General features: G+C 51.0%; 2 protein-coding genes across 3 annotated transcripts; one reads left to right on the forward strand and one right to left on the reverse strand.

Moving 5' to 3' along the window:
* Positions 1–421: 421 nt before the first annotated feature.
* Positions 422–7,543, forward strand: MLF2 (myeloid leukemia factor 2). The gene is made up of 9 exons (XM_068401041.1): positions 422–562; positions 788–861; positions 2,838–2,964; positions 3,433–3,468; positions 4,971–5,024; positions 5,447–5,572; positions 5,927–6,086; positions 6,175–6,415; positions 6,956–7,543. Exons 2-8 carry the CDS (start codon positions 812–814, stop codon positions 6,351–6,353), a joined length of 732 nt encoding a protein of 243 aa, XP_068257142.1. The 5' UTR covers positions 422–562; positions 788–811; the 3' UTR covers positions 6,354–6,415; positions 6,956–7,543.
* An 11,945-nt stretch (positions 7,544–19,488) lies between these two features.
* Positions 19,489–22,909, reverse strand: COPS7A (COP9 signalosome subunit 7A). 2 transcript variants are annotated; one of them, XM_068401071.1, is made up of 8 exons: positions 22,668–22,909; positions 22,473–22,548; positions 21,805–21,893; positions 21,527–21,729; positions 20,947–21,052; positions 20,441–20,592; positions 20,034–20,099; positions 19,489–19,715 (listed from the first exon to the last, which is right to left on the reverse strand). In XM_068401071.1, exons 1-7 carry the CDS (start codon positions 22,827–22,829, stop codon positions 20,060–20,062), a joined length of 828 nt encoding a protein of 275 aa, XP_068257172.1. In that variant the 5' UTR covers positions 22,830–22,909; the 3' UTR covers positions 19,489–19,715; positions 20,034–20,059. The 2 variants fall into 2 exon arrangements, with proteins under 2 accessions (XP_068257172.1, XP_068257171.1); XM_068401070.1 differs by having other exon boundaries at positions 19,489–20,099.
* Positions 22,910–26,491: the final 3,582 nt, after the last annotated feature.

Below are 26,491 nucleotides of genomic sequence, written 5' to 3' on the forward strand. Positions count from 1 at the left end.
GGCACCCCGCAGCTCCGGTGCCCGCCGCTGCCGCGCCGAGGCCTCCCACACGGTAAGGCAGGCAGGGGAAGCCACCGCACCGGCGTTCGGCCTGTGACCCCTCAGGCCCGGGGCATCCTGCTCCAGCCGGCCCTGCGGACCCGGGCCCGGGGCGCCCGCTGGCAGCGGCACGGCTGTAGGGGGGTGCGGGGCTGCCCTCACGGCGCGCATCCCGGCCTGGGGGTGCGGGGCCCGGGGTGGCGGCCCCCGGGCCTGCCCGCCGCGCCGCTGGGGGGGGGGGGGGGGGGGGGAGACGCCTGCCGCCAGGGGGCGCTCTGCGCCGAGGTCGGCGCGGGGCGGGGCCCCTCGGTCCCCCCCGCCCTCCCTCGGTGAGCGCGTCGCCGCCCGCGCCGGGGCGGGCGCGCATGCGCGGGCCGAGCCGGCTGGCGCGGGCGGGGCGGCAGGGGCGAGCGCGGTCCCAGGCCGCGATGGGAGCGGAGGCGTGAGCGGCCCGCAGGCGTCCTGCTGCCGCGGGAGGGGAAGGGCCGCGCCCGCCGCTCGGCACCCACCGGCGCGCCGGCAGGCAGGGGAAGGGGCGCGGCGGACAGGGCCGGGGGCGGGGCCGGGGGCCGGTGCCGGGAGGGCCGCGGCGGGGGGTCGCGGCCTAGGGCGCGGCGGGGAGAGCGCGGCCATCACCTGCCCGGGATGGGGGCGGTGCGGGAGGCGCGGGGCGGGGGGGCGGTTCCGCTGCTCCTCCCCTCCCCGCCCTCTGCCTCGGCTGTGCTCACCCCCCCTCTCCCCTCCGCAGAGGCCGCCCCCGACCGAGGGAAGCATGTTCCGGCTGATGAGGGATGGCGAGCCGGAGGACCCCATGTTTGCCATGTGAGTCGAGCTGGGCATCCTCGGGGCGGGGGGGCTGCGGCACAGATCGTCGCCGGGGGGCTGGGAAGGGGGCGCCAGGTGTGCGCTGCCCTCGCGTCCGAATAGGCGGGCGGAGGGGCCGTCTGGGCTGCGGGAAACACCGCGGCGCAGCAGCTGTCTGGAGCCAAGCACAAACAGTCTCGTAAGGGGCAGCACAGGGAATAACCTGGTTCGCGTTGGTCTGATTTCTGTGACAGAGCGGGGTTTGGAGGAAAGCATAATTAAATAAAGTAGGCCAGAAGGCATTGCAGCTGTCTGAGGAAGAGAGGGCTGGAATACCTAATCTTTTTCTTTGTGTAAGGATTTTTTTTTTCTTATGCAAAGTAGGATTTCGGTTCAGATAGGTAAAATCTACTGTTCCATCCAGTGTTTGTTGCTGTTCCGCACAAGAAATCATTAACGGAGCTGGAGAAGTTTGCTAAAGGAGTTGTCAAGTTGTAAGGAACTAAGTAAAGAGAAGACAACGAGTGGTTTTGAAATAGGAATATTGAAATCTAACAAAGGTCCCAAGAGCTCTTCCTGGGATTTCTTTTACTGAATGTTTTTGTTTCTGTCCACAGTCCAGAAATTGAATGCTATTGATAAACTTTGGCAGTGAAACTAAGTTGGCAGCCCTTGACAAAGCAGCTAAGGAATAGACTGTAATACAGTAAGAATTTTATTATGTTAAGCATGGCACTATTAGAAATTTGGTGGAATTAATTTAAGTAGAAGAATAAAGTTTGGTTTTTGCTTGTAAAATTGATAATAAGCAATAATTTTATCAGCTGTAAACAAATTAACAGGAGAGGAGACCTTGATGTCCCATTTAGTCACAGAATGACTCTCTGTTCTCATTGATGTGGCAGGTGTGAGTCTAGCTTCTATTATGCGAAGCATTTCTAGTAAAGATGGAAAATTATTGGTTTGTAGTAGGTTCTTTTGTGATATCAGGAATATGTGCTGTTGAGGTTATTCACACTCAGGATGGATAAGTGCAGGCTATAAGATGTGCAGAGAAATGCTGTGGTATTTCCCAGACTTTTTTTACTGTGACAGCTGTCTCATGTGACCATTTGTCCCTGTTCTCCTTTTCCTTTCCTTGCTCCTCCAGTGTGTGTGAATGCGCACAGCCCGCAACGTGGGGGCTGCAAAAGAAGCAACGGGAGGAAAACCAGTTAGGGACCCCAGTTACTGTTCCCTTTCCCTCTCAAGTCTGCAAAAGCTGTGGTCTCAGCCTCTTGACAGGTGTACACATAACGTTGTAGGAAAATAGCAGATGAAGGTTACTTGGGGTGAAGGGGTGTCACACAGTGTCAGGCCATACAGTCTATTCTGGAGGTTTCAGTCTTGCATTTGAGTGTGGTTGTGCACGTGTACGTGAAGGCATGAGAGGACAGTATCTAGGATCGCACACACTCTGGTTCCATTAAGTGTAGTCCTCTCTTTGCAGCCAGGAGGGTCTTTGGGCACCTCCCTGCAAAATGAAGAACTGCCCTTCTAGAAGGGTTTGATTGTTTCACAGAGCTGTTAACGTAAAGGGTTGTGATGGCACAAGAGGAAATGAGTACGACATGATGGTGGTGCGGGGACTGCAGTTCTGAGAAGTGGCTTTCATCTGCTAGAGCAGTGAGGTTCTGGAGTGGCCTTGGCCATGCTTGGCCCTGAAGCGTTAGTGGGAGAATACCAAACTACTTCTGAACAGACATCAGTTAGTGCCTGAGAGGGATTCTGTGGTGTAATACCTTCTATTATGAGAAATAAGATGGGATCCAGAGGGCCCTTCCAGCCGCAAGGATCACTGTAAGCAACACTGAGTTCTTGGGATTCTGGATTTTCAGCTTGGAAAGGAATGTACAGTTACATAAGAGAAACTCAAATTCAGAATGGGTGGATTATGCAGGGCTTTATCTCCTGTCATCCCTTCCTCACCATTGTTCTCTCAACCTTTCCGAAAGGGACCCGTTTGCGATCCACCGGCAGCACATGAACCGCATGCTTTCTGGAAGTTTCGGGTTCGGCCCGCTCCTTGGCATCACTGATGGGACCACACCTGGGGCTCGCCAGGCTGGCCGTAGGATGCAGGTAAAAGAGGGGCTGACCTCAGGATAGGATTTCTTGAACTGCCTTGTTAGCTTCTGTCTTCCACTGCTATTGGGTTGGGCACGACCCTCACCTTTACGTGGATGGTGGGGCCAGAATTAATCTCTAAACCAGTGGTGTTCTGGTCCTTTTCTTTACTCCACTTGCATTAATACATTGAACGCAACTGTGTTCTAGGTTGAATGGGAGGAAGGGAAGAAATACGTGTTGTTTCTCAAGGCCATAAATCAGTATAACTGGGAGAAACTTAGGAGCATCACCTTCTGTCTGGTTTGTCAGGGGTGGCACGATTTTAACCGCCATGAGTCTGTGGGGCACTTTCTTGATCTGTTTGCTGGGCCTGAGTGTTCCCAGTTCTGTTTCTGAGAAGGATGAGGGTGTTCTGAGGAGGATCTAGCGTTTGGCTGTTGCAAGGTCATTCTCTGTTCTGTTTTTCTGTCATCCTGGCAGGCAGGAGCTGTTTCACCCTTTGGGATGCTCGGCATGGTAAGTTCTCTGTTTTTCTGGGTCACATTAGAGGGTTTCCAAATAGTGGCTCCATACTGGTACTCATCAGCGCTGTGTGCAGCCAGCTCTAAAATGCAGCCATCTGTGAGCAAGACCATCTGTCTTAAGGGGTCGTGAGGGTGGGAAGGTGTGAAGAGACCAGAATGAGCTCTAGATTTATAGTAAATGGAATACGGAAGAGGGTATTGAACTGAAACTGGAGGCAGCTGTTTTCTCTTGGACCTCTCTCATTGAGTTGCTGTATGACTTAAGGCCTTTCCCTTATTTCCTCTCTAATGTCTTAATCTAGTCTGTGAGCTGTTTTAGAGGAGAGATTCTAACTCTGTTTATGTGGGGAGGTTGTATTTGCACGTTGACCAGAGAAGAACCCTAAAGCTATTATAGCACAATATTTCATAGGGATTGGGACAGTTAATATCCAGGAAGAGCAGATAGTCTCTTAATAACCTCATATGTCTGAAAAGAAGCTGTGGATCTGTTTGGAGGTAATGGAGGAACTGTGACAGCACAAGGAAAACACTTCGCTGTCATTAGGCAGAGGTGGTTGTTGAACCTCCTTTGCCAGTGGTGGCGGATGGAAAAGCCAAGCGAGCTTCAGGTGAACAGGACTGGAATGAGAATGGCTGTGTGTATGTGAGAACACCGTGCTTGGAGCGTGCTGATCTCCGTCATCTACTAAAATAATACAGCGCAAATAGGTTATTCCAGATCCAGCAGCTTTAGCTGCCTTGATCTGCGGGGTTGCCTCAGTGAAAGAGACTAAGCGTCCTGGAATTGTCCTCAGAGAGGGATTAATAAGAATACAAACAGATAGACTTCAAAGGATAATAACATTGCGTGTGAGTACTGCTCTGCTGAAACCAAGAACAAGAGGCTACTCAAAGAAACAAAAAAATCAGCAAGTTTAAGCTGATGGTAATTTTGTTGACATATTGCACAATTAACCTGTGAGACCTGCTGGCCCAGTATGTTACTGCAGCCTTTAGGTTTACAAGATTAAGAAGTCAGGTGTTTGTAGGGGAAATGAGAAAACTTGTTATTATGTTAGAAAGAATACAATCAATGGAAACTTCCTTGAGGTTTAAATTCAGAGTTGACAGTGGTGAGGTGAAAACATCATCAAGGATGGCTGCTTTATGGTTAAGATCACTGTAAGTGCATACCTGAGATTTTTTCTCTTAGTTTTGCCAAGTGCCTGGACTCGCAAACCCCAGTGCATCGGGAGTCAGACCCAAAGGAAAAGAACACCCTTTGCTCTCTCGAGAGATCTGGAGAGCCAGGACACTTGGGCAATGCAACCTGAGAGAACGGAGAGAACAGCAACCCCAAATCCTGTTTTTTCTGCACTACTGAAAGAAAGGGGAAAGAACAAGGTTTTTCTTCTTAGGCAGCAGATTTTTTGTCCCTTGTAGATAGTTTGTTGTTCTTTCCTCCTATATCTTTCCAAACTGACTGTTGTGTTCTCCTTTCCTTTTTATCAGGCAGGTGGCTTTATAGATATGTTTGGGATGATGAACGACATGATTGGAAACATGGTAAGAACCTTCCCTAAACCAGTCTGTATGGAGGGGAGTGCTGAGGGTGCTCCTGCCATCCCCTCTATTGTCTCCCATCTTACTGTGCTGCTTTGGTATTGGCTATGCTCAGGCTGCCAAGGTGGCAGAGGCTGTAAGCTTTGCTTGCTGGCCAGGGTGGAGAGCTAGAGAGCTTGTTCCTGAGGTGTACCCACTGAGTGCAGGGAGGAGAGAGAGGTGAGGAAGGAAGTGTGGGGATAGACTTGTTCAGCAAGAAATAAGAATTAATTTAACAGGAAGGTGTGGTCTCCAGAAAGGTGGACCCATGGGGATGATACTCTTTCTATTTTAATTTCTTCCTACTTCATTGTATATAGAGAGAATTAACTGCTATCTCTTCTTCCCTCCCATTCCTTTATACCATTCCCCATTTCGTCTTGCAGGAGCATATGACAAGTGGTGCTAACTGCCAGACATTTACTTCCTCAACTGTCATCTCCTATTCCAACCTGGGTGATGGGCCCAAAGTCTATCAAGAGACCTCAGAGATGCGTTCAGCACCTGGCGGGGTAAGGGGGAGGCTGCACTGCGTCTTCCCAGCACGAGGCTGCTGGTTTTGCTGTGGGTAGATAGGCTTTATTTGGTGGCTCAGTGCTGCTCACCCACAGCACTTGTGCTTTACAGTCAGCTGCAGTTCGAGGAGCACGTTGTGACTCACTGAACCATGCTGAGGGCCACTGGGAGGGGATGGGAAGTGCTGGCGGGGGGGAATCCGTTTTTCCCTCTTCATTATGTTGCGCCTGACATCCTGGGAGCGGTGGCAGTGCAACATGACTGAAATACTGCAGGCAAGAATCAAGAGTGCCTTATGGGGCTGGGAGAATGAATTAAGATGTTGATTCTACATGGGAAATTGCCCTCAGATCCGTGAGACCAGACGGACCGTAAGGGACTCGGACAGCGGCTTGGAACAGATGTCGATTGGACACCACATCAGGGAGCGGGCCCACATCATGCAGCGGTCCCGGAACCATCGCACAGGTGACCAGGAGGAGAGGCAGGACTACATCAACATGGATGAAAGTGAGTGCTGCCCGTGTCCTCCTCCTAGCAAACCCAGGTGCTGCTTCCCCCCCTCCTCCCCGCCTGAGCTCGTTCTGTCCTTACGTAGGTGATGCAGCCGCGTTTGACGATGAGTGGAGGCGAGAGACGTCCCGCTACCGGCCGCAGCGGGGGCTGGATTACCGGCGTCATGAGGGCAGCAGCGGCCGCCGGGCTGAAGGGACTCGTCTTGCGATCCAGGGCCCTGAGGAATCTCCCTCCAGACAGTCCCGTCGGTATGACTGGTGAACCCAGAGCAGACCTTGTGGGGGGTGCAGCGTGGCCACCCCCAAATCTACCTACACGCTCTTGTAAGTCTTAACAAGTTTTTTTCCCTCATCTTCCACTGCGCAGTTGCCTCTTAGCCGTATGATTATTTTTTTTCATTGCCCCAATCTTATATTATTTTGAAGTGTTGGTTGGAAATGGGTTTTCCCACTTAATCTGGAGAGCAGGGGAAGATGTGAAATTTGAGAACATACTGTTCTGAATGGGAAGGTGGAAGCTGTTTAAGCTAGCTTTGTTGTCAACAAGAAAGTGTGGTGTCAGCCTCAACTGATGGTTGAAATGGTATGAAATGATGTAGGATTGCAACCTCTAGGGTCTTCATACCATCATTGTATAGAAGTTGGAGACCATTTGCTGTCAATCCTGTTTGAAATATAAGTGCTGGTGTCTGCTTTCCTGTGTTTTGAATAGGGTTCACTAGGATGTGATCTAGTGCTTGAAAAGGGACTTTTCCTTTGTTTTGATGTCTAGATGTCAGGTTATAACATGTCTTTCTCTGTCTTCTGTGCTGCTTTCTGGTCACCACTTACTCTTTTTATGTTCTCTGTTTTCCTTCCTCCCAGGTACAGACAGTGAAACTCTGAAGCCCCTTCAAAGCACCACTCAGACCCTCCTCAAATTTAGTATTAACCTTCCTCCCACTTAAGAATCGAAATAAAGCAACTAATCTGCATTGCTCTTCTTTTGCCCCATTTGGGTGCTGCAGTGGGGCATGAGGAATCTCACTGATGTGCGAGGAACGCATTAATTGCCCATTCCCTTTCTGCTCTCCCTTGGTTCTATTCTTTCTGCCAGTAGTGGTGGGCGTGAGGAGCTGCCACCTTGCCTGTTCCATCATTTCCACTCTTTTTGTGCTGGGTTGGGCTGGTTCTGAAGTTTGGTGTTTAGTCCCCTGTGAAAGAAATATGAGGGAATTCTGGTAGAAGCCCGTGTCGGTCCCCTCGCTGGGACGGAGGCTTCAGTTCCCCTCCTGCTCCTTGGTGCAGCTATGGAGAAGCAGAAGGATGTGTGCGTAGAGAAGGGAGGAGCAGAACAAAAGCTGGATTAGCCTGTGGGCCCCCCCGACCCCTCTTCGGTCAGCTCCCCCACTTTTTTAATTTGTGAAACTGGTAACTAGATGTTTACTGAATAAAGAAACAAACTGTAAAGAATTGTTGGATCAGTCTTTACCTTCAGCTGACCTAATTGTGCCTGCGGTGGAATTAAGTAACCTCTTTCATGTCCTTGGGAAATTGCTGAGGAGAAACTTGGTGTTTAATTCTAAGGCTTTATTTTATTACAGAAAATAGCCTTATAGCCTTCCCAGGTAGTTACAAAGTGAGATAATGCTCAGCATGAAATTGTGAAAGAAGATCCAAGAATCCACTTCACAAAAATACCCTTTAATTGCTGTAGTTTGCTGTGCACTCAGGGGAGATTGGTTGGTCTTGCTTGCTGCCTGGTTCCTGCATGGCCAGGGAATATTTCCACTATTTTCTCATTATTTCTCTGCAAATGAGGCTGACGTTGCGAATGGCCTTTTCTTAACTTCTTCAGTAGTAGGTGAAACTTGAGAGGCGTTAGGAATACGGGACTAGGGAAGATCTCCTGGGTTCACCAACTCATTTGGAACAGAAGGCAGGAAACTGATGTATGACTTAAACCCTTGGAAGTGCTGTGCCGGGATCTTGCCATGCATCCGCATGTTGTACGTCTGAGCACTAACAGAGGGACGGACACCTCACTGAGGACTGACTGTCTTGCCCTGAAGAAAGGCTGCAGAATCCAGCCCCTGAAAGCTTAGGGCAGAGTTTGCATGCGTTCCACCCTTCAAGGAAGCACAGGGCAGAGCCTCAGCCGATGGCAGGCTCTGTCCCCGCTTCTCCACGCTGTTCTGTCCCATAGTAAACCCCAGTAGGAGTCCTGGTCTTCAGGTGATGGCTCCATGTCTGGGTGCAGTTGGAGAGGTCTCTGGCATCTGGGAGAGTGAAGGGAGGAACCTCGGTTGAGACAGTGAAGGAAGTGTTGGAGGGGGATAAACCAGCTGCCCCTGGGAGTGGACAGTTTTCTGGAGATGTCATAGTCAAGTCAGGCTCTGAAGAGAGCAAGGCCGAAGGAGGAGCTACACAGAAAAAAGCAGGGCTTGGGAGAGGTTTAATGGTGGACAAATCATCTTGGGTTTGCCAGACTGAGAGAAAGAACTGGAGCAACAGCAGCGCTCATGTCAGTGGTAGTCTTGAGCTGGCACAAGATGTGGGACCTGGTATTTTGATCCAGCAAAGAATCAGCTGAGCTCAGAAAGGTGCTTACAGCATCAAGACGGTGGTCACCAGCTGCGACGTCCTGTCTGTTCTTTGAGGCAGTGTCTGTGAAAGAGAAGAGAGGGATGGGCATGGTGGTGGTGGGGATTAACTTGGACCTTTAAGATGTGAGGATCCATTTCTCTTTGGGCATGGAATTCCTAATCTTGATCTAATCCCTAATCCTTTTATCTGGATGCAGCCTCTGCACCTGCTGGGTGCTGCCGTGCGTACGGATCTGGGACCCTTGTGTGCTCTTGCACTCTCTGGCTGGGGGTGTTATTTACCCGTCCACTTGAGCCCTGCTAAGAGCTGTATGGCCCTTTCCAAGATCTTGGCCTTCTCCAGCCGTGACAAGGCTCTGGTGGTCTAGGGAAATGGAAAAGAGGTTCAGTTAGAGGAGGTCCTTGTGTTAAGGCTGGGAAGCAGAGACCAGGAGAGAGTTTTAGAGATCCCAAACCAAAAAGTAAGTACAAGGAGGTGTGTTGGGAGGGCCTCCCCTTCGCTAGTCCCAAGGCTGACACGGTACATTAACCTCTGACTTCCGAGAGCAGGAGGTTTTTTCCCAAAGGATAGTAAAGCTCCGTTGACTCCTCCAGGCCTGGGAGGCTGTTTTTCACCTGCAGCTCAGGGTTCTGCTGAAGAGGCCGCCTCAGCTGCTCCAGGCTGGCGTTGATCTGGGCACAGCGGCGCTTTTTGGTCAGTAGTTTGGGGGACTCTTGGAGGAGAGGAGGGAATGTGAAGGTATGGAGACAGAGGGCAGATCCGTACCCCAGTGGGAGTAAGACGTGCTGCCAGCGGTGCCTTATGCTGAGCGAGCGCGAGTTGTCCTTGGGGCTCTCCCTTTCACTGCTACCCTGGTCTGATGAAAATTCACTTACTGATCAGTGACATGGGTTGATAATCCAAAGGAAGAGCATGCAGAGAATTGCACGGAGGCAACAAAAAGGTATGTGTGCACAGCCATTGATTTACTACTTTTTTTCTGTCTTTAGACAAGCTGTGAGAAGCTCTAAGTCGTTGTAAGCAGATGCCCGAGTTTGTGCGTGCAGCACTCTGAAAATGAGAACACCAGTGCAATCGGAAAGCCCACCTCTGTTACACCACCCTAACTGCTGCATTCATACCACACCTATGTCTGCTTAATTTTTTCACCTTAGTTAAAGTTTCAAGTGAAATTGTTTCCTCTTAACAGTAGTCCACCTGCTGTGTGGGGGCAAAGGGAAGGCCTGGGATGAGTCTCTTGCATTTCTGAGATGTCTGTGACAGCTCTTCCTGCAGGATGGAGAAAGGGAGAGTTGGATGTTCCCAACATGAAGTTCCAACAGTGTTGGTTTAAGATGCACGGGGTGTGGTTCCAAGTCATCCTTATTTGTCCGATGGAGACAAAATTATTCTCACTCCTTCTCCCACAGCTGTCACCTTCAAATGGGACTAGGTGAAGCACCGAAGCAATGCAGTTCAGTGGTACTTCTGGACCTTGCTAAGGAGCAAGTAGGGCACCTGGAGTGAGACAGAGGGGCCTGCTGTGCTTAAAAGGGGGTGGGGGGGAGGTGGGCAGAATGAGGTGGAGAGAGGCTGGAAACACTGGTAGAAAGATGGATGACAACCTCAGATGAGAGTTCATTAGCTACACACAAATAGAACAGAAACTGAAGGGGTTTTGTTTGTTGTATATTCCGTTTTCCATATTTGAAAATGGAAAGTAAGAGCCATTAGAGCTAGCAGGAACTTTGTCCTTGAATGTTTTTGTTGGTAGCCCTGAAGCTCTGTGCACCTTTCACTGCACTTTTTAAAGCATTGTAGAATACTGGGGAAATACGGTGAGCCTGGGGAAGTTAACCTTGTGCCAATATTTGTAAACAGCAAATGAGATAATATCCACAGCTGTAAACCAGGTAAACTGACATTAAGTCAAGATAAGAGACAGAAAATACATTCAATTTAAAAATAAAAGTGGATGTATGGGTTTTTATAATGTTCTCGATCTCACTTTCTTGAAATTGTTCCTGTCCAACAGCTGTAATATTTTCTGATTAAATTGCGGGTTGGGTTAACAAAGGCACTTACAGCATCCTGAAGTTAAAGGTTGCACCAGCACGAGGTATCGTAGTTAGCCACACAAGACTCTTCCCTGATTTAAAAAAAAAAATAAAAATAAAACAACAAAAGGGCCAATATTATAAATTTTAGTTCACTGATAGATTTCAAGTAATGAGGGGGAAAAAGAGACCCTGAAATATTAAATTACTTCTAGTAGGATGCTGTTCTGAAACTAATGCTCATTAGTAACTAGATTAATGATCTGAAAGAAGATATTAAACCAATGTTGATGAAGCTTTCGGAGGACTCAAGGAACGATGAAAGTGATAAATTATGGAAAAAGGTGGGGTGTGCAGAGCTATTGGTGTGGTGTTTAGTTATAAACAACAAGTATTTTTGGCTCCACTGAAAGCAGAAGGACATTCATCCAGAAACACAAATGTAGTCTGTGCTCTTTCAAGATGGAGGACTGTTTTCTGGAAACTCTGGAGGGACTCCAAAAATAATTAGGGGACTGAGAGATAACCAAATAAACGAATGGTGCTTGCATCATTCTTCATCCATGGAGATGGGTTACACTCGGAGGCATTAGCCTGCGTTCACCAAGCAGGGAGGTAAAGTTTCTCCCCTATATCACAATAGTGAACCCATTGTGTGAAGTCTGAGTGTACGACACTAAAAAGGACACCAAAGATTAGAAGGACTCCGGAAGGGAGCAACAAGGATGACCTGAAGCCTGGAAATGCTGACTGGTACCACAAGATAACATGAATCCAAGACTCTCGAGTCTGAGCCTGTTCCACTTGAGCAGGGACTGGTGTTACCTCCACGGGAATGAGGCTCCTGACAGTAGAGGGCTCTTTAACCTAGCAGAAAACCTGCAGCTACCTAGTGATGGGACTGGAAATGAGATGCAGAACTTCATGGGAGAGCATACCTGGGTTTTCCAGCTCTTGCTACTCCAAACGTAGATGGGGTGTCTCAAAGGTCGAGAGCGGGTGCAGGAATGGGGTGAGGTAGTTCTTGGCCACTTCAGAAGCCAAACGATGTGATTATACCTGTCCCTTCAGGCTTTAAAAATCTATGAATCAGAAAGGAAAGCAGGCTGGCCCAGTGCTAGGCTGCAGGGAAGGGTGGAAAGGGGAAGAAGGGACCTGGTGACTTGATGGGTACTTAAGAGCTCATGGGACCACAGAGCAAGATGCAGGAAAGGAAGCTCTCTGTGGGCACAATGGTTTGTTTGGGAAACAAATGTGCGCTTCCATGGGGCGAGAGTGTAAAATCCCACAGGCAAACGCCACGCCCGTGGCACCGACCCCAGTGTTGGAGAAAAACAGGATTTAAAATAGACATCAATATCGGGTCTATGGTAAAATCACTTGTTTGATTTTGCAACATTTTTCTACTTTACAAAACACACAAAAAAATGACTTGATTTTATTTTTCAGCCCTGTCTTAAATGTAACTATTTTTTTCCTCCTGGGATTTTTCTTTTTTAAAGACAACACTTCAAAAAAGGTCCGCATGGGGGAAACTCCACTTAGGTTATTATTGGTTATTATTACTTCCACTGTCTCCTCACATCTGACTGTTTTGGCTGGCTGGGTTTATAAATCTTGATGGGACTTAATACAAAGTTAAAGGGTGGGGGGGAAGGAGATACAAAGGAAGGAGAATAGAATAGACACTACCTATCTCCAACTGCTGGTGCCATAATGATCAGAGGTAAGCTGGAGGTAGAGATACGAGCCTCTCTCTATCCATCCCTTACTAATAACAGAAAAGAACAAAGATTGCAAAAAAAGAAATACATGAGTAAATAAATAAAATGCAGACACGTTGCCAAATTGGATGAGGGTATCAGGCAGGAGGACGTAGGTGGCCTTGAAGGAGTCAGTAACAGCAAAGGGACTAAAGTTAGTAGCACAAAGTGAAAGGGAAAAGGCACACAGGACCTAAACCCAAGACTTTCTTAGCTGTAAACTGGAGCCTCTTTGATTATAAGCAGCAGAAAAGAAGAAAGACTGAGGATCACCCATGCATCATATAATTACTGTAAGCACCTACTGAGGCATCGAGGAGAAGACACGCAAGCCAGGAGGCATTTCTAGTAGCTATAGGTATGCGTTACTGTTGCTGTGCAAGATGCTGATCAGACTTTACCTGTGGAAGAGAACTGTGCTCATTTTTAGCCAAGAAAGCTTAATCTGAAGTGCAAGTAAGAGCGAGCTTGTAGGATAGCCTACAAACTATGTGTGAGGGGGCTGGTTTGGTTAGTTAACCAAAATGAAGTCTATACTCAAGGGAAATAAACACCAGGGAGGAAGAAGGGCTTCAGCTGAAGCCGCACAGGCACGAGAGAATATAAACTAGCTGCAACACCGTTTAAGCTGGAAATTAGAAAAACTTTCTAACCACTACAGCAGTCAGGTTCTGGGGCAGCCTGCCCAGGGGACTCGTGGGGACAATGAAATCAACCAGTTTTGGGCTGGCACTTGAGAAGCTTTCGTGAGGGATTATGAGACCGCACTGCTAAGGGATCACACTCGGTCACCAGCAGCCTCCTTCTCACTTCTTCTCCCACCAAACAGATCACCCGTCTTCCCACATTCTGAAGCCAGTGCTACGTGCTTCAGAGGCAGATGCAGGGAAACCTGCAGGAGACAGGGTGAAGCCTCCCCAGAAACATTTTCTCCTGATCCAAAGGGGATGGGTCTTCACTTGTGCCTCAGAGCAGGAGGGCTTAGAGTTGCTTTTAACGCGTGCACAAGTGCTACGGTAATTCTGGATGTCGGTCAGGGCAATCCCAAGCACAGATACAGGCTGGGCGGAGAATGGATTGAGAGCAGCCCTGAGGAGAAGGACTTGGGGGTGATGGTTGACGAGAAGCTCAACATGAGCTGGCCATGTGCGCTTGCAGCCCAGAAGGCCAACCGTATCCTGGGCTGCATCAAAAGCAGCATGGCCAGCAGGTCGAGGGAGGTGATTCTGCCCCTCTGCTCCGCTCTTGTGAGATCCCCCCTGCAGTGCTGTGTCCAGCTCTGGGGCCCCCAACATAAGAAGGACATGGAGCTGTTGGAGCGAGTCCAGAGGAGGGCCATGAAGATGATCAGAGGGCTGGAGCCCCTCTCGTATGAAGACAGGCTGAGAGAGTTGGGGCTCTTCAGCCTGGAGAAGAGAAGGCCCCGGGGATACCTTCTAGCAGCCTTCCAGTACCTGAAGGGAGCCTACAGGAAAGCAGGAGAGGGGCTTTTTACAAGGGCAAGTAGTGACAGAATGAGGGGTAACGGTTTTAAACTGAAAGAGGGGAAATTTAGATTAGATATTAGGAAGAAATTCTTTACTGTGAGGGTGGTGAGACACTGGAACAGGTTGCCCAGAGAAGTTGTGGATGCCCCCTCCCTGGCAGTGTTCAAGGCCAGGTTGGATGAGGCTTTGAGCAACCTGGTCTAGTGGAAGGTGTCCCTGCCTGTGGCAGGGGGGTTGAAACTAGACGATCTTTAAGGTCCCTTCCAACCCAAACCGTTCTGTGATTCTATGATTCTATGATTGTCACCTGTATAAGGATCATGCTCTTGAATCCAGCTGACATTTCTGTATCTATTGAATTCATCACAACACGAATATAATTGCACAAAGAATTTTGTAGCAAATGACTTCCTTTCCCCAGCAGTGGCAGAGCCTGCCACCAGCAGAGGAGGTAGAGGAAAATCCATCCCAGTTCCATGCTGCGCCAGCAGGAGAGCTCATGGAGAACTGGAGCAGCCCTGAAGACAAAGAGGTGGGTGGTTGAGGAATCAGTAAAGAAAGCAGGTGTTTTTTTCTGAGTATTGCAGCTAAGCAGTGACTAGTACTAGGCAAAGGGATAAGGAAAGAAGAGCCCTGTGAGTGGGAACACAGATAGACACTCATGGAGAGGGCAGCAGAGAGGGAAAGGGGTCGCAGAAGGAAATAGAGCAGCTACTCCAGGGTGTAAAAAGCAGACAAGAAGGATGTCAGGGATCTGAGAGCTGCATTTGCAGCTGCTGACATGGACCATGGGATGATTCTGACTACTCTAGCTTGCACTGTGCCATAGTCCTGCAGAGCCAGGGCCTCATCCCAGGGGGCCTGGTCCAGCTGTGGCAAAAGGCCTGCACAACCCTCAGTGGCTGCTGTTGGCAGGGAGCCATTGCGAGAAGGTGCAGCCCCACGGGAAGCAGACTGGGACACCCGTCCGTTTGTGTTGGTTCACCCAACAGACCACTGTCAGGCACCCACCTTCCACAGAAAGCCTTGGGAGAGGAGGTGAGACATCTCCACGTGAAGCCGTAGGGACCACGTGGCTGCATGCACAGATACTTTCATAGGCACCAGACCTCCTGTTCGTCAAAAAACAACCAAAGAAAACCAAACCAACCCCTTAAATGTCTCATTTGGGGGACAGAGGCAAGGGCGGCCTCAGCAACCCCCATAAACAAAATGTTGCCTCCCTTTGAGGGGAGCCCTGCTGAGGGTCATTAAGCACAAAGACCACCTCTGCCTCCACAGGTCCTCCAGCACAAACCACTGGAGGATGGAGAAAGCCTTGGACAAGTCCTGCAGGGCTCTTGCCTGGCTGTTACACTTCTCCCGAGTCACCAGGTGCAGATGGGTACCACGGCAGTTGCAGGCTGCTGGCACCATGGTGTCTGACACCCCTACCACCTTCAAGAAGGGGAACAGCAAGCTCCCCAGAAGAAACTGTGCCCCCAGTAATGCGATAAGAAGAATTACCATCATCAGCTTTGATTCCTAATGAGAATCCACAGTTACCTCTTGGCACAGGGTGGCTGGAGGCGGCTGGCAAAAGTCAGACATCAGCAATAGAGCTGTTCAGGTCCTGTCCTACCTCCTCCCTTTTCTGAATCCAGATGTGAAAGCCCACCAAAGAGGGACTGCAATAAATCACTGCACAACAGACATTACACTTTCCCTGCTAAGGCTGGCAGATCTGCTCCTCAAGCTGAGACGAACACATCCTAAACCTCATTCCTTTGCCAGGCCTTAGGGTGTCGTGTGTCCAGGTATTTCTGTTCTGCTTTACTCAGCGCCTATTTTCTCTGTCTTTTCTTTGGGCAAAAACAGGGTTAAAACACAAAGACATTTAAAATTAAAATGAAAACTGATAATAATAATAATGCTCAGTACTTATCTCACTCATGCAATCTTCAAAGTGATTTACAAATGTTAACTAATTAATCTTCACATCCTCTCTGACTGAAATTCAGAGTCACGGCTGAACTGAGCAGGAAAATAAAAAGTGTGGTTTTCAGGTGAAGGGCAAAGGGAAACCTGTGCTCCTGCCCGCTGTTTGCCATCCGGCAAGGCAATTTGCAGCAATATTTTCATTCTGCACTGCACACCTCTCTCTATTTCTCAGTCATACCAAAGGTCTGAAGTAATTTTATCTGCTACCTTCTGCTTCATTTTTCTTAATTGAGGTCTTAAAAGGTGTTCCCTTTGAAAAGTAAACAAAATGGAAGGCTTTCAGAGCTGTGCAGATGCCCTTTGATCAAATATGTTTAATCCCAAACTCTTCTGAAATCCACAACACAACCAGCCTCGAGGGGCAAATAAGAAAATGCGAAGAGGGAGGGCTGTGCTTGGCAAATGCTGCTGCCGGAGAGTTGAGCTGAGCCTTGGAGAGGGGACCAAGCCAAATGCCACAAAACAAAGTTATGGCAGAAGGATGCAGGGCAGACTCGTGCCAGCTGTGATTTAGCCATGAGGATCTGAGCCTGGGGCTTCAGCACAGCCTAGGGCTGGTGCGGCAAGCAACCCCAGGACCCCGTGCTGGTCCACGCTCTGGTTGCTGTCACCTGCGCGTGGGTTTTTGGGCTCACAAGACCGATGCCAGCATGTGTACAGAGCCCAGGCACTGCTCCGCCTTGCTGTGTGCTGTGCAGGGCACTCACACAAAAGCATCATGCGTGACTGGCGAGGAGCTCTCAGTGCTGGCTCGGGACACTTCCAACTCTGCTCCCAGGTTCTACAGCCTGGATATGAACTCTGGATTCAGGGTGTTTAAAAAGACCCTTTGTGCCTAACAGCCATGGAGTGGTTAAAGAGAGCAAAGCCCAGCAGGTCAGAGAGGAGCCGAGACACTTCGAACAGAGCTGTTTCGGCTGCTCTTCCTAAGCAACAGCGGGACTCTTGTGAGGCACGAATATCCTCCTCCATTATTGGTAACTTCAGCTCTCCCTGGAGGTGCCACTGCTCCAGCCCAGCTCCTGCCAGACCTCAGCCGGCTGTTAGGACACATGCTTTGTCCGGCTGCTCAGCTCCATCCCGAGACTGATCTCCTCACTCCTTCGCGTCACACCCCAATGGCTCCTCTTTCACAGGGCGTGCGGTGCCAGACATTTGGCAGGTGCTCAGGGCTTGCCAGGTATCACCTCCCTGTTGGCACCTCAGTTCCAGACCAGCCTTCCCAGGGAGCAGGAGAATCTGATGCACACAGACATTATTGCTTCTTGAAGACAATTGCAAATGCGGCGAGCACCATGACTTCCCTCACCGAGAGACACAGATGAAGGTGATGTGATGCAGAGGGAGGAGGGCTCAAGGTAATTTAAACAAAAGCTGGAAGTGTTGTCACAACCCCTCCCTGCAACTTATGTAAAACAGAACTCGTCAAGTAGGCTCCCTATTGCTGCAAATTAGCCAGACCTCTCTAGGTGGGTTGAGACAACCTCGGCTTAGCTGCCCTCTTATGCGCTCCTGCAGCCACATTTGCACCTCTCCTCTGGACAACTTCATGCCAGACCTCTCGTACATGGCACTTTCTTGCCAGATGACTGCAGCTAAGGGGCATGATGCCTTGGGGCACAGAATGGGAGAAAGGTGTGGGGCTGCCCTAGCTGTTGGAGACCTCAGCCAGTGACAGCAGCCATCCCGGGACAGCTTGGCACATCCCTGCCTCCGGCACAGCCCTGCCCTGTGACCTTACACCCAGGGAAGGAAGGTGCTTGAAAGTTTCATGAGTGCATGGGTTCAGGTGTTAGGGGTTTCCCACTGAAAGTTAGCGCTGAATTACAGAGGTCCAGAATTAGAAGAACAGCAACATTGCACAAACCAGCATTTTGTGGTGTTTGAGTATTGAGGTGACATCACACCTTGCTACCGCTAAGACAAGCATGGTCTCACCCCCTCCTCCCCACCCCCTTAACAAGGCTTGCTCCCACCTACACTGCCTCAGCTCCAGCTCTCACTTGTCTGCACAGGGAGCTCACCCAGAAGAAAACTCACCCAGGCCAGTGCATTGAAAAAAGTCTCCATGCGGACAAAGATCAGGGCTTTCCCTTGCTGGATTAATTTTCCAGTGGTTTGCTCACACACAGACACCCGGGTTCAGGGAATCAAATTTTAGCATCGGCACAAGGAACAAGGCAGAACCAAGCCTCATGGGGTGGGAGTCATAGAATGGTTTGGGTTGGAAGGGACCTTAAAGATCATCTAGTTCCAACCCCCTGCCACAGGCAGGGACACCTTCCACTAGACCAGGTTGCTCAAAGCCCCATCCAACCTGGCCTTGAGCACTGCCAGGGAGGGGCATCCACAGCTTCTCTGGGCAACCTGTTCCAGTGTCTCACCACCCTCACAGTAAAGAATTTCTTCCTAATATCTAATCTAAATCTACCCTCTTTCAGTTTAAAACCGTTACCCCTCATCCTGTCACTACATGCCCTCGTAAAAAGTCCCTCTCCTGCTTTCCTGTAGGCCCCCTTCAGGTACTGGAAGGCTGCTATAAGGTCTCCCCAGAGCCTTCTCCAGGCTGAAGAGCTCCAACTCTCCCAGCCTGTCTTTAGAGGAGAGGTGCTCCAGCCCTCTGATCATCTTCGTGGCCCTCCTCTGGACTCGCTCCAACAGCTCCATGTCCTTCTTATGTTGGGGGCCCTAGAGCTGGATGCAGTACTCCAGGTGGGGAGAGCGGAGTAGAGGGGCAGAACCACCTCCCTGGACCTGCTGGTCATGTTTCTTTTGATGCAGCCCAGGATACGGTTGGCCTTCTGGGCTGCAAGCGCACATGGCCAGCTCACGTTGAGCTTCTCATCAACCATCACCCCCAAGTCCTTCTCCTCAGGGCTGCTCTCAATCCATTCTCTGCCCAGCCTGTATCTGTGCTTGGGATTGCCCTGACCCATGGACTCACAGTGTCAATTTACATTTACACCACCATGGAACAGGACAGTGCAGCACTCGCATCCCTCTGACTCAGCTTCAAGCCAGTCTCAAGGATTCATCCTCTGAAGAATCTGATGTTTTTTTCTGGGCATCTCACAGGAGTCAATTTCATTAAAAAGATCTTTTTTGACCAGACTCCAACATCACCCAAGAATGGCTTAAGCAGCATCTGTACCATGAAAACTCACCCAGGCAGGCATTGACTCTGTCACCTTCAGCTCTGTCAGACAAGTCCCCACGTCACTTTCCGTTTTATCAGGATCACTGGGCACGCAGTATTGACACTTTCTCCTGTATCTGCACCTCCCTCTGAAAAAGCACCTCTTTTGTACGTTCCAGATGCAAATCAATCACAAGAAACTCTTTAAATAAGATTTATGATTCATTCCTGCTTTATGGACTCTCATCCCAGTTCTATTGAGCTACTGTGGCACTTCCCTTTGGAAAAGGAAGTATTTTGAGGATATATTCCACCCAGAAATGGGACAGAGGCTTTCAGTATCACAACTTACTTTGGAACATCCAGAATCAGTATACGAGACAAAGACACACCACTATAGGAGGACAAGTTTGTACAGATATGTCCATAGATCTATATTTTTATTGTTTTATATATATTTATAATATATTTATATATTTTTAAAAGAATCCCTTCAAAAACTACCCTCCCACCTAGCAAAACAAGGATTAAACAATCAAAGATGGCAGCTGCATCCTGGAGCAAAGTATCCCAGGGGTCTCAGAGCCAAAACGATTGCTGAGCACCAGCGCACTCTTTCCAAGCTTCTGTGATGCCCTGCGGGTGCAAAGGTGACCAACACAGTTTTATGGCTCTTTAAACTGGCCTGTCAAAAGACAGGGAGAGAGAAAGAGAGAAACACACGGCCGTAGCGATGGGGGCTTGAGGGGTAAGGGAAACAGCAGCGCATACAACTGGGAGCTTAGAGTGTGAAATGTTGTGATGAAGAGGAGGGAGGCACTGCCTGGGAAGGCAGTAAAGAAGATAGGAAGGAGAACAAACATGCAGGAGAATTAGTTGGTAAGATGGCTCTCAGAGAAGCATCACACTTGGGACCCTTGCTACCCCTCCATCCCCCAAATCTCTTCCTCTCACCCTCCCAGTTGTGAAGGGAGATCCAACTAGTTTGATTTAGACCAAATCTTCGCACTGCCCCGGAGCCTGTGGAGAGAGGGGGGGAAAAAAGAAAAAAATTCAGAGTGGACACTAAGGCCCTGACTTCCTTTTCTAAATGCACACAGAGGAGAGCGGATGATGTTCTTCACAAGAGGAGAGCACCAGGAAGGCTTATGAGCTCTGCTTCAGGCCAAGAGTTGCAGAGATCTTCCCCCAAATTAGCAGGAGACGAGCTCAGCTGGGACTACATCTCTGATCATCCCCCCTCCAGGGAGCAGACCCCTGCAGTCAGTAACCTCACTGCTTGGAAACAGGGCTCCCCTCAGTTCACCTCTGAACACACACACACACACAAGTGGCTCTGGTCATTTGCCCCCACTTCTCACCCTTTGGCTTTGGAAGTTTTCTTGCTCGCCTGGCGCTGGTTGGTGCCAGGGGCCGGCTCCCTGAGCTCTGTTAGGTGCTGTTCCGGGTCTTGGGATGTGGCTGCTGCAGCAGCTGCTGTTGTCACCTTAATGGTCTTCTTCAGGTTTGCCACCTGCAACAGAAGAAAAGCAAGAACCAAGGAATTTCCCACGGGTTTTAGTTTGTTTTGATTTTTTTTTTAGTTTGGGGTTTTTTGGTTTTTTGTTTTTTTTTTTTTTAAAGCAAGGCCTAGATTTAAGAGCTGCAAGCTCAGGTCAAACAAAAGACTTAACAGCTGTCCAGACCCCAGCACTGCAGAGGAGTGTTAAGCTGATTTAGGACTATTCTTCAGGCACAACGCCCTGGGCGGTCTGGCCTAGGGAAATGGTAATGCCTGACTTAAGCAAAGCCTATAACAACCACAGGGACCTGGTTCTCGTTATTTTTAAGTGAGGGGCACTGGCTGCTCCCACCTCGGCCCACTCACCTCACTCTCTATCTGCTGCTTAAGTGCCAGCTGTTGCTCTTTATGTTGGTTGGCTCGGCTAACCTGTTCTTCAATGCCTGACAAGACAACCTCGCAGCCCTGGCACCTGGAGAGAAGACGTAGGAGAAAAGGCCAGGTAATTTACACAGCATAGAAAGAAACATGAAAGTTGACAGATTTCAGCTCTAGAGGCCAAAAAGACTGGAAGGTGACAGCTACACCAGGCAGGGAAGACACAGGAGCAGAGTCCAATGTAATAATGTAGTAACATTATCAGTCAGGAGGGGGACACATAACAAAAGTCATACGAGGTTAGGAACTACAGATATATACTCAGAAAGCCTCCTGCCAGCTGCCAGGACTGTGCAAAGGTTGCCGCAGTCTCATCGCCTCTCCAGCAACAAACAGGGGAATTTGGAAAATCATTTTTGGAAAATTACTTTCTGTTGGAGTACGGGAAAGGGGATTGAGTACGTCACCTCGCAACACGACCCCCCACCAACACACAGAGGATCTGGGGAAGCCACCGGCCACTCTTGCAACCTTTTTTGGGTGTTAGTATCAGGGGCTTCCTCCTCACCACTCCTGCAATGTGCGGGTGATGGTGCTTAGCTCCTCCCGCCGGATGTCCCTCCCAATGCTGTAATCCACCTCCAGGCGCTGGTTCCGCTGATCCAAGCTCCCTCGCAGCACATCTGCATACACAGCCTCAATCACGAGGTCCTCCAGTTGCCGGACGTTCTTCAGCTGTAACTGCTCCAGCAGCACTGAGTAGGGGATGCACTGTGGAAACACGGTGGTAACTAGCATGAGGGAATCCCAGTGTGAGGAGAACTCAGGGAAAAACAGGGCCACTACCTTGACCTTGGCAGCCAGAGTGACGACTGACAGGTGCCTCAGTTTGTTCTTCTGAGCCTCTGTCAAGGGAGGGAGGTTTGCTGCTTCAGCTATTGTCAGGGGAAAGAACAGAGTATAAGAATTTATGTCTCATTTTCCACTTCCCAGCCCTGCACAGAAACATCCACACCATACCCGGTTCGTAAAGCATCTGCCCACCAATCCCCCAAGCGATACTTCATCTCGCCAAGCCATCCCCATTAATTCTCAGCTCAAAAGACCGTTTCTGAGCAGCCTTTCCTCCCCTCAGCCTCGAGTCAGTCCTCTCCGGCTGCCCCGTGCCTTATTTATGGAGGTCTGCACACCCCAGTGGACACCTAAGTCTTTCCCCCTGCCCCTCAAAAATGTCTCCATCAAGATGTTCCTGGGAATTCCCCACGCAGCTGGCAAATGGTGGCATTAATTATCATCAGGTATTTCAATGATCTCGGGCCCAAACCACAACCAGGCGTCTGTTGGGCCGCGGTGACGGTGGCACGGCTCCTGCTGCAAGGGGGAGCAGTTCGGGTGAGGGTCTACAGCAGCTCAGGGCTCGGGCACGTTTTCCACAGCGAAGGACCAGCATCACCAGGAGGGGAAAGGGCCCCTGCCCCGCGGTGCGCCCCCGCCGCCCCGGGGCCCGTCCTCACCCAGATAGTCCGCGTAGGTGCCGTAGGCGAAGATGGTCAGGAGGCGGAACACGGGGGAGAACTCGCTGTCGGCCAGCTGCGGGGACACACGGTCAGGCCCCGCCGCCCTCCCGGGCCGCGGGCAGGGCCTGCCGCCCGGGGCGGGCCGCGGGGGCAGGGCCGGGCCTGGGCCGGGCCGGGGCGGGCCGGTCTCACCTCCCGCACGGCGGGCATGTCCAGCAGCTCCCCGAAGACGTAGATGCCCGGGGCCTCCAGCACCTGGTGGATGAGGCTGGCGAGGGCGGCGCCGCGGGCCGCCTTGGCCAGCAGCAGGAACTGCTCCTGGCTCTGCCCCGTCACCTTCCCTTCGGCCGCCATCGCGCCGCCGCCCCCCGCGGGGCTCGGGCCCCGCCGCGCTCGCCCTCACGCAGGCCCCGGCCCCGCCGTCGGGCGCACCCGCCGCCGGCTCAGCCCCCACCCCGCCCCGCCGGGGCTTCTCTGTGGCGCCGCCGTCGCAGAGCGGCCGCTTCCGGGTGCTACCGCTGCCCGTCCCCCGCCTCCGATTGGGGGAGGCGGCAGCTCGGCCCGCCTCCGCCGCTTCCCCATTGGCCGCCCAGAGGGCCGAGCGGCGGGGCGGGCCTGCCGCGAGGGCGCCCCACGCCGGCCGGGAGGGGCGCCGGCGGCCGGAGCCAGGTCTCGTCCCCTCCCCGGCAGCCGAGCGCCGCCCCGGGGCGCCGCCCGCGCTGGCCCCGGCCTCTCCCGGCCTCTCCCGGCCTCTCCCGGCGCCGGGGCTGCCAGGGCCCGGCAGGAGTGCTGGGCACAGGGCCCCGCCGGATGCCCGCTGCTGCCCCACCCCCTGCGGCCTGGGCGGTGCCGTGGGCCCCGGGGCGCGGCCTGGCCTGGCGTGAGGCGGCGGGGGAGGCCTGGCCGGGGCGAGCTGCCCCCGGGCGCGGCGGGCACCCTCACGGGCCCCCCTCGGGGCCTCGGCACCCCCCTTCCACCGGGAGCGGGCAGCGCCGCGGCTCGGGGAGCCTCCCCCTGCGACCCTGGCACGGCAGGTCTCGGGTCCCCGGGCCTCCAGGCTGGGACTCGGCCGCCGCAGTGGCCGTCTGGGGTGCAGCCTGCCCCGGGGCTAGCGGTGGCCACCGGTTTGTCACCAGCTCTGGCCACACTGTTCAGGCGCCTTTTGTCCGTGATCTCCCTTTTCCACCGCCCTTCTCTTGCCCTGCCCTGTTCCCTGCCAGCACCTACTCACTGTTCTGTTCTTCGCCACCCATCTTCTGCCAAACACTCCCCTGAGCCGCCCAGTTGTACTGAAATGTGTCCGACAAGCTGCAGCTGGCGGAATGGTCACAGGTGCCACGTGAATATCCACGTATTTATGGGTCTTTCCATACATTTTGGTGAATATCTACTCTTTCATCTGTACAAGATGTTAAAATAACTGCTGAGAAAACAGATACGCTACTATACGGCACAGTATTTTTCGTATTTCAATGATATATTCTACAAGTACCACACCAGAATTAAAAGAGATGTATAGAATACCTTGCGTGTGCCTACACATCACTTGTCGTTGCTCTGCTTTCACACCATTAAGATTTCACTATTTTGGGCAGCGTTTTGGGGATATGTAAATGTAAAAAATCTTATGTTGCAAAGCACCCTACTTATGTATTTAAACAGGGCATTTCTTAAATCCCTGCATGCATTCCCTCCTCTACTGCATTAATTTTTATGAAAAAATTGCTTTACTATCTGCTGAATCATTAACCATCGCAGTTGTCCAGAAACACATCCCTGATGTAGGCAGGGTATGGCCATAAAAAGACAGTTTAAACACTCCACAAGGATAGAAATGTTTATGGTATACTTTAAGTATCTCTTCATGGGCAAATGAGTTAGTGTAATGCGCTCAGGAGGCATCACCGAGGGCACGCTTCCCTGTGCTAGGTGAAAGAGCTGTTTTTACAATGATGGGACTAAAAAGTGAGGGTCATTTTGGAAGAAAATTTTCATAGCCCTTCTTGTCTTGTATAAATCATGTGAGGTGGGGGTGAGTTGTGAGGGGGACGAGGAGGAGCGTAGTCAGCAAACACTCATTTCAAGAAGCAGCATTAAGCCGTTTGCCCAAGAGTTTCCAGTCTGGCACCAACTACCTTCTAGGTGAGACGATTGACTGTGCCCACACGCGTGCACCAGCGGAAGCTGACCAGAAAAGCCTCTTTGTTCAGCTCCAGATTTTTGAGGCAAATGAGACTAAGACATCCCAAAGCTAAGGGGGCATCAGAGCATGTAAATGAAAACGTGCTCTGCCAGAACAGGACTGAGGGTCTGGGTACCTTCGCCTGTTAGGGCACCTGTTTGCCTCCCTGGCCCAGACACTCAGAGCTGTTTTGCTCCTTCTGCCTTGAATTAGTTTTGAGTGATGCCCACCTAATTCCAGCGGCATGACCACTAACATTAGTGGGCCAGGGAGGCAAACAGGTGCCCTAACAGGCGAAGGTACCCAGACCCTCAGTCCTAAGTTCAGTTTTCCACACTGACTGTCACTATCCACACTGCTCCCTTCTTCTGTCGGCAGCCTCAGTGTGAAGACCAAGCACTGAAGGTGCCTCGGGGACTGAAGGGACCCTGAGAAGGGGTAGGGACAATACATACAGCTGTTCACATGAGCTTGGAGCAACCTCTCGCTGGGAGACACAATGATCTAACTCCCCATGGGTTGTATTTTCTAGCTCTAAAATTGTGTTTGGAGCAGTCCAGCACCCCAAAGGAGTCTTCTCCACAACTCAGCCACAGCAGCTGTGTGAGAAGAACTAGAGTCAAAGCAAGTGATGAGAAGAGAGTTGTTGATACTGGCAAGTAAAACCTTAACAAACTTAGACTTTACCCAGATGAAGATTTCAAGATGTTATACTTATTTCAAGATGTTACACTTACAGAAGTCTGGCAAAGCGCAAGTCAACTGCCTTTAATACGTGCTAAACTGATCAAGCTGAAGACCTGGGACTCAGCCGCTGCAGGGGCTGCCTGGGGTGCAGCCTCCCCCCAGGCTGATGGTGGCCACCCGTTTGTCATCAGCTCTGGCCATGCTGGTCACAGGCTTCTCTGGTCAGCTTCTGTTGGTACATACACGTGGGCACAGTCAATCATCTCTCCTAGAAATGTGCCTTGAACCCACCTGTTCAGGGCACTGTCAGCAGCTGTCCTGCCCTGGGTCCTTGGTGAATGAGGTGGTGAGGAGCAGTTCCTGTGCTCAGACACATTTTCAGGACAGGCTGAAGATCGCGGTGGCCCAGGGAAGCAGGGAAAGGATGTCAATCTGTATTCTCAGAGCTAGCGAGGTCTGGGCTTCTCCATATCGCAGGACTAAAGGAGAAGCAGGGCTTGTAAGGTTGGGTCAGAGCTGTGAAGGCAGGTTACTGGGCAGTATTAAGAAGGTGACTCTCTCCTTACATTTTCCTCTCTGTTTCTGTATTTAGGTCTGATTCACCACAGCCTTACACCTGCTGTATTCACTTACAGCAGCACAGAGTGCATTCAAATCAGGTTCAAACGTAACCCTGCTGATTTGTAGTGTTTTATTACTCTCTTCCCCACCCCCTCTCCAGCTCCTTCCATCTCAGGTTTATCTCTCCATCGATCTGTTTCTCTCACACTCTCTGACACGCTTGCTGCCTTTCATTATTAGTCAGATAAAGCCAGGCAGCCCGAGCATCCTAGCTACATGATGCTCTCTCTGTCCTCCTTCTACGCTCCAGCCCCGAGGTCCTATGTCCTGTGTGCTGGGTCCCCACGTTTTTGTCTGCTCCTTCTTTGCCCTGCATAGAGCTAAAGCAAGGGCAAAGACCAGAAAGTCCTTTAAATGAATCAGAGCCTGAGGCCTCCAAATACAAAGGTCATCATCTTCCTAAAATACACAAACTCTCGTGAGAGTGCATGGTAACACCCCCATAACTTAGCAAAGTCTTTGCCTTGTCCCTAGATCAGGGTGCCAGGTGTTGAGATTAAATTCCAGACTCCTGGAGTCATTAACT

This window comes from Nyctibius grandis, chromosome 5 (assembly GCF_013368605.1).
Source record: "Nyctibius grandis isolate bNycGra1 chromosome 5, bNycGra1.pri, whole genome shotgun sequence".
Classification (NCBI taxonomy): Eukaryota; Metazoa; Chordata; class Aves; order Nyctibiiformes; family Nyctibiidae; genus Nyctibius; species Nyctibius grandis.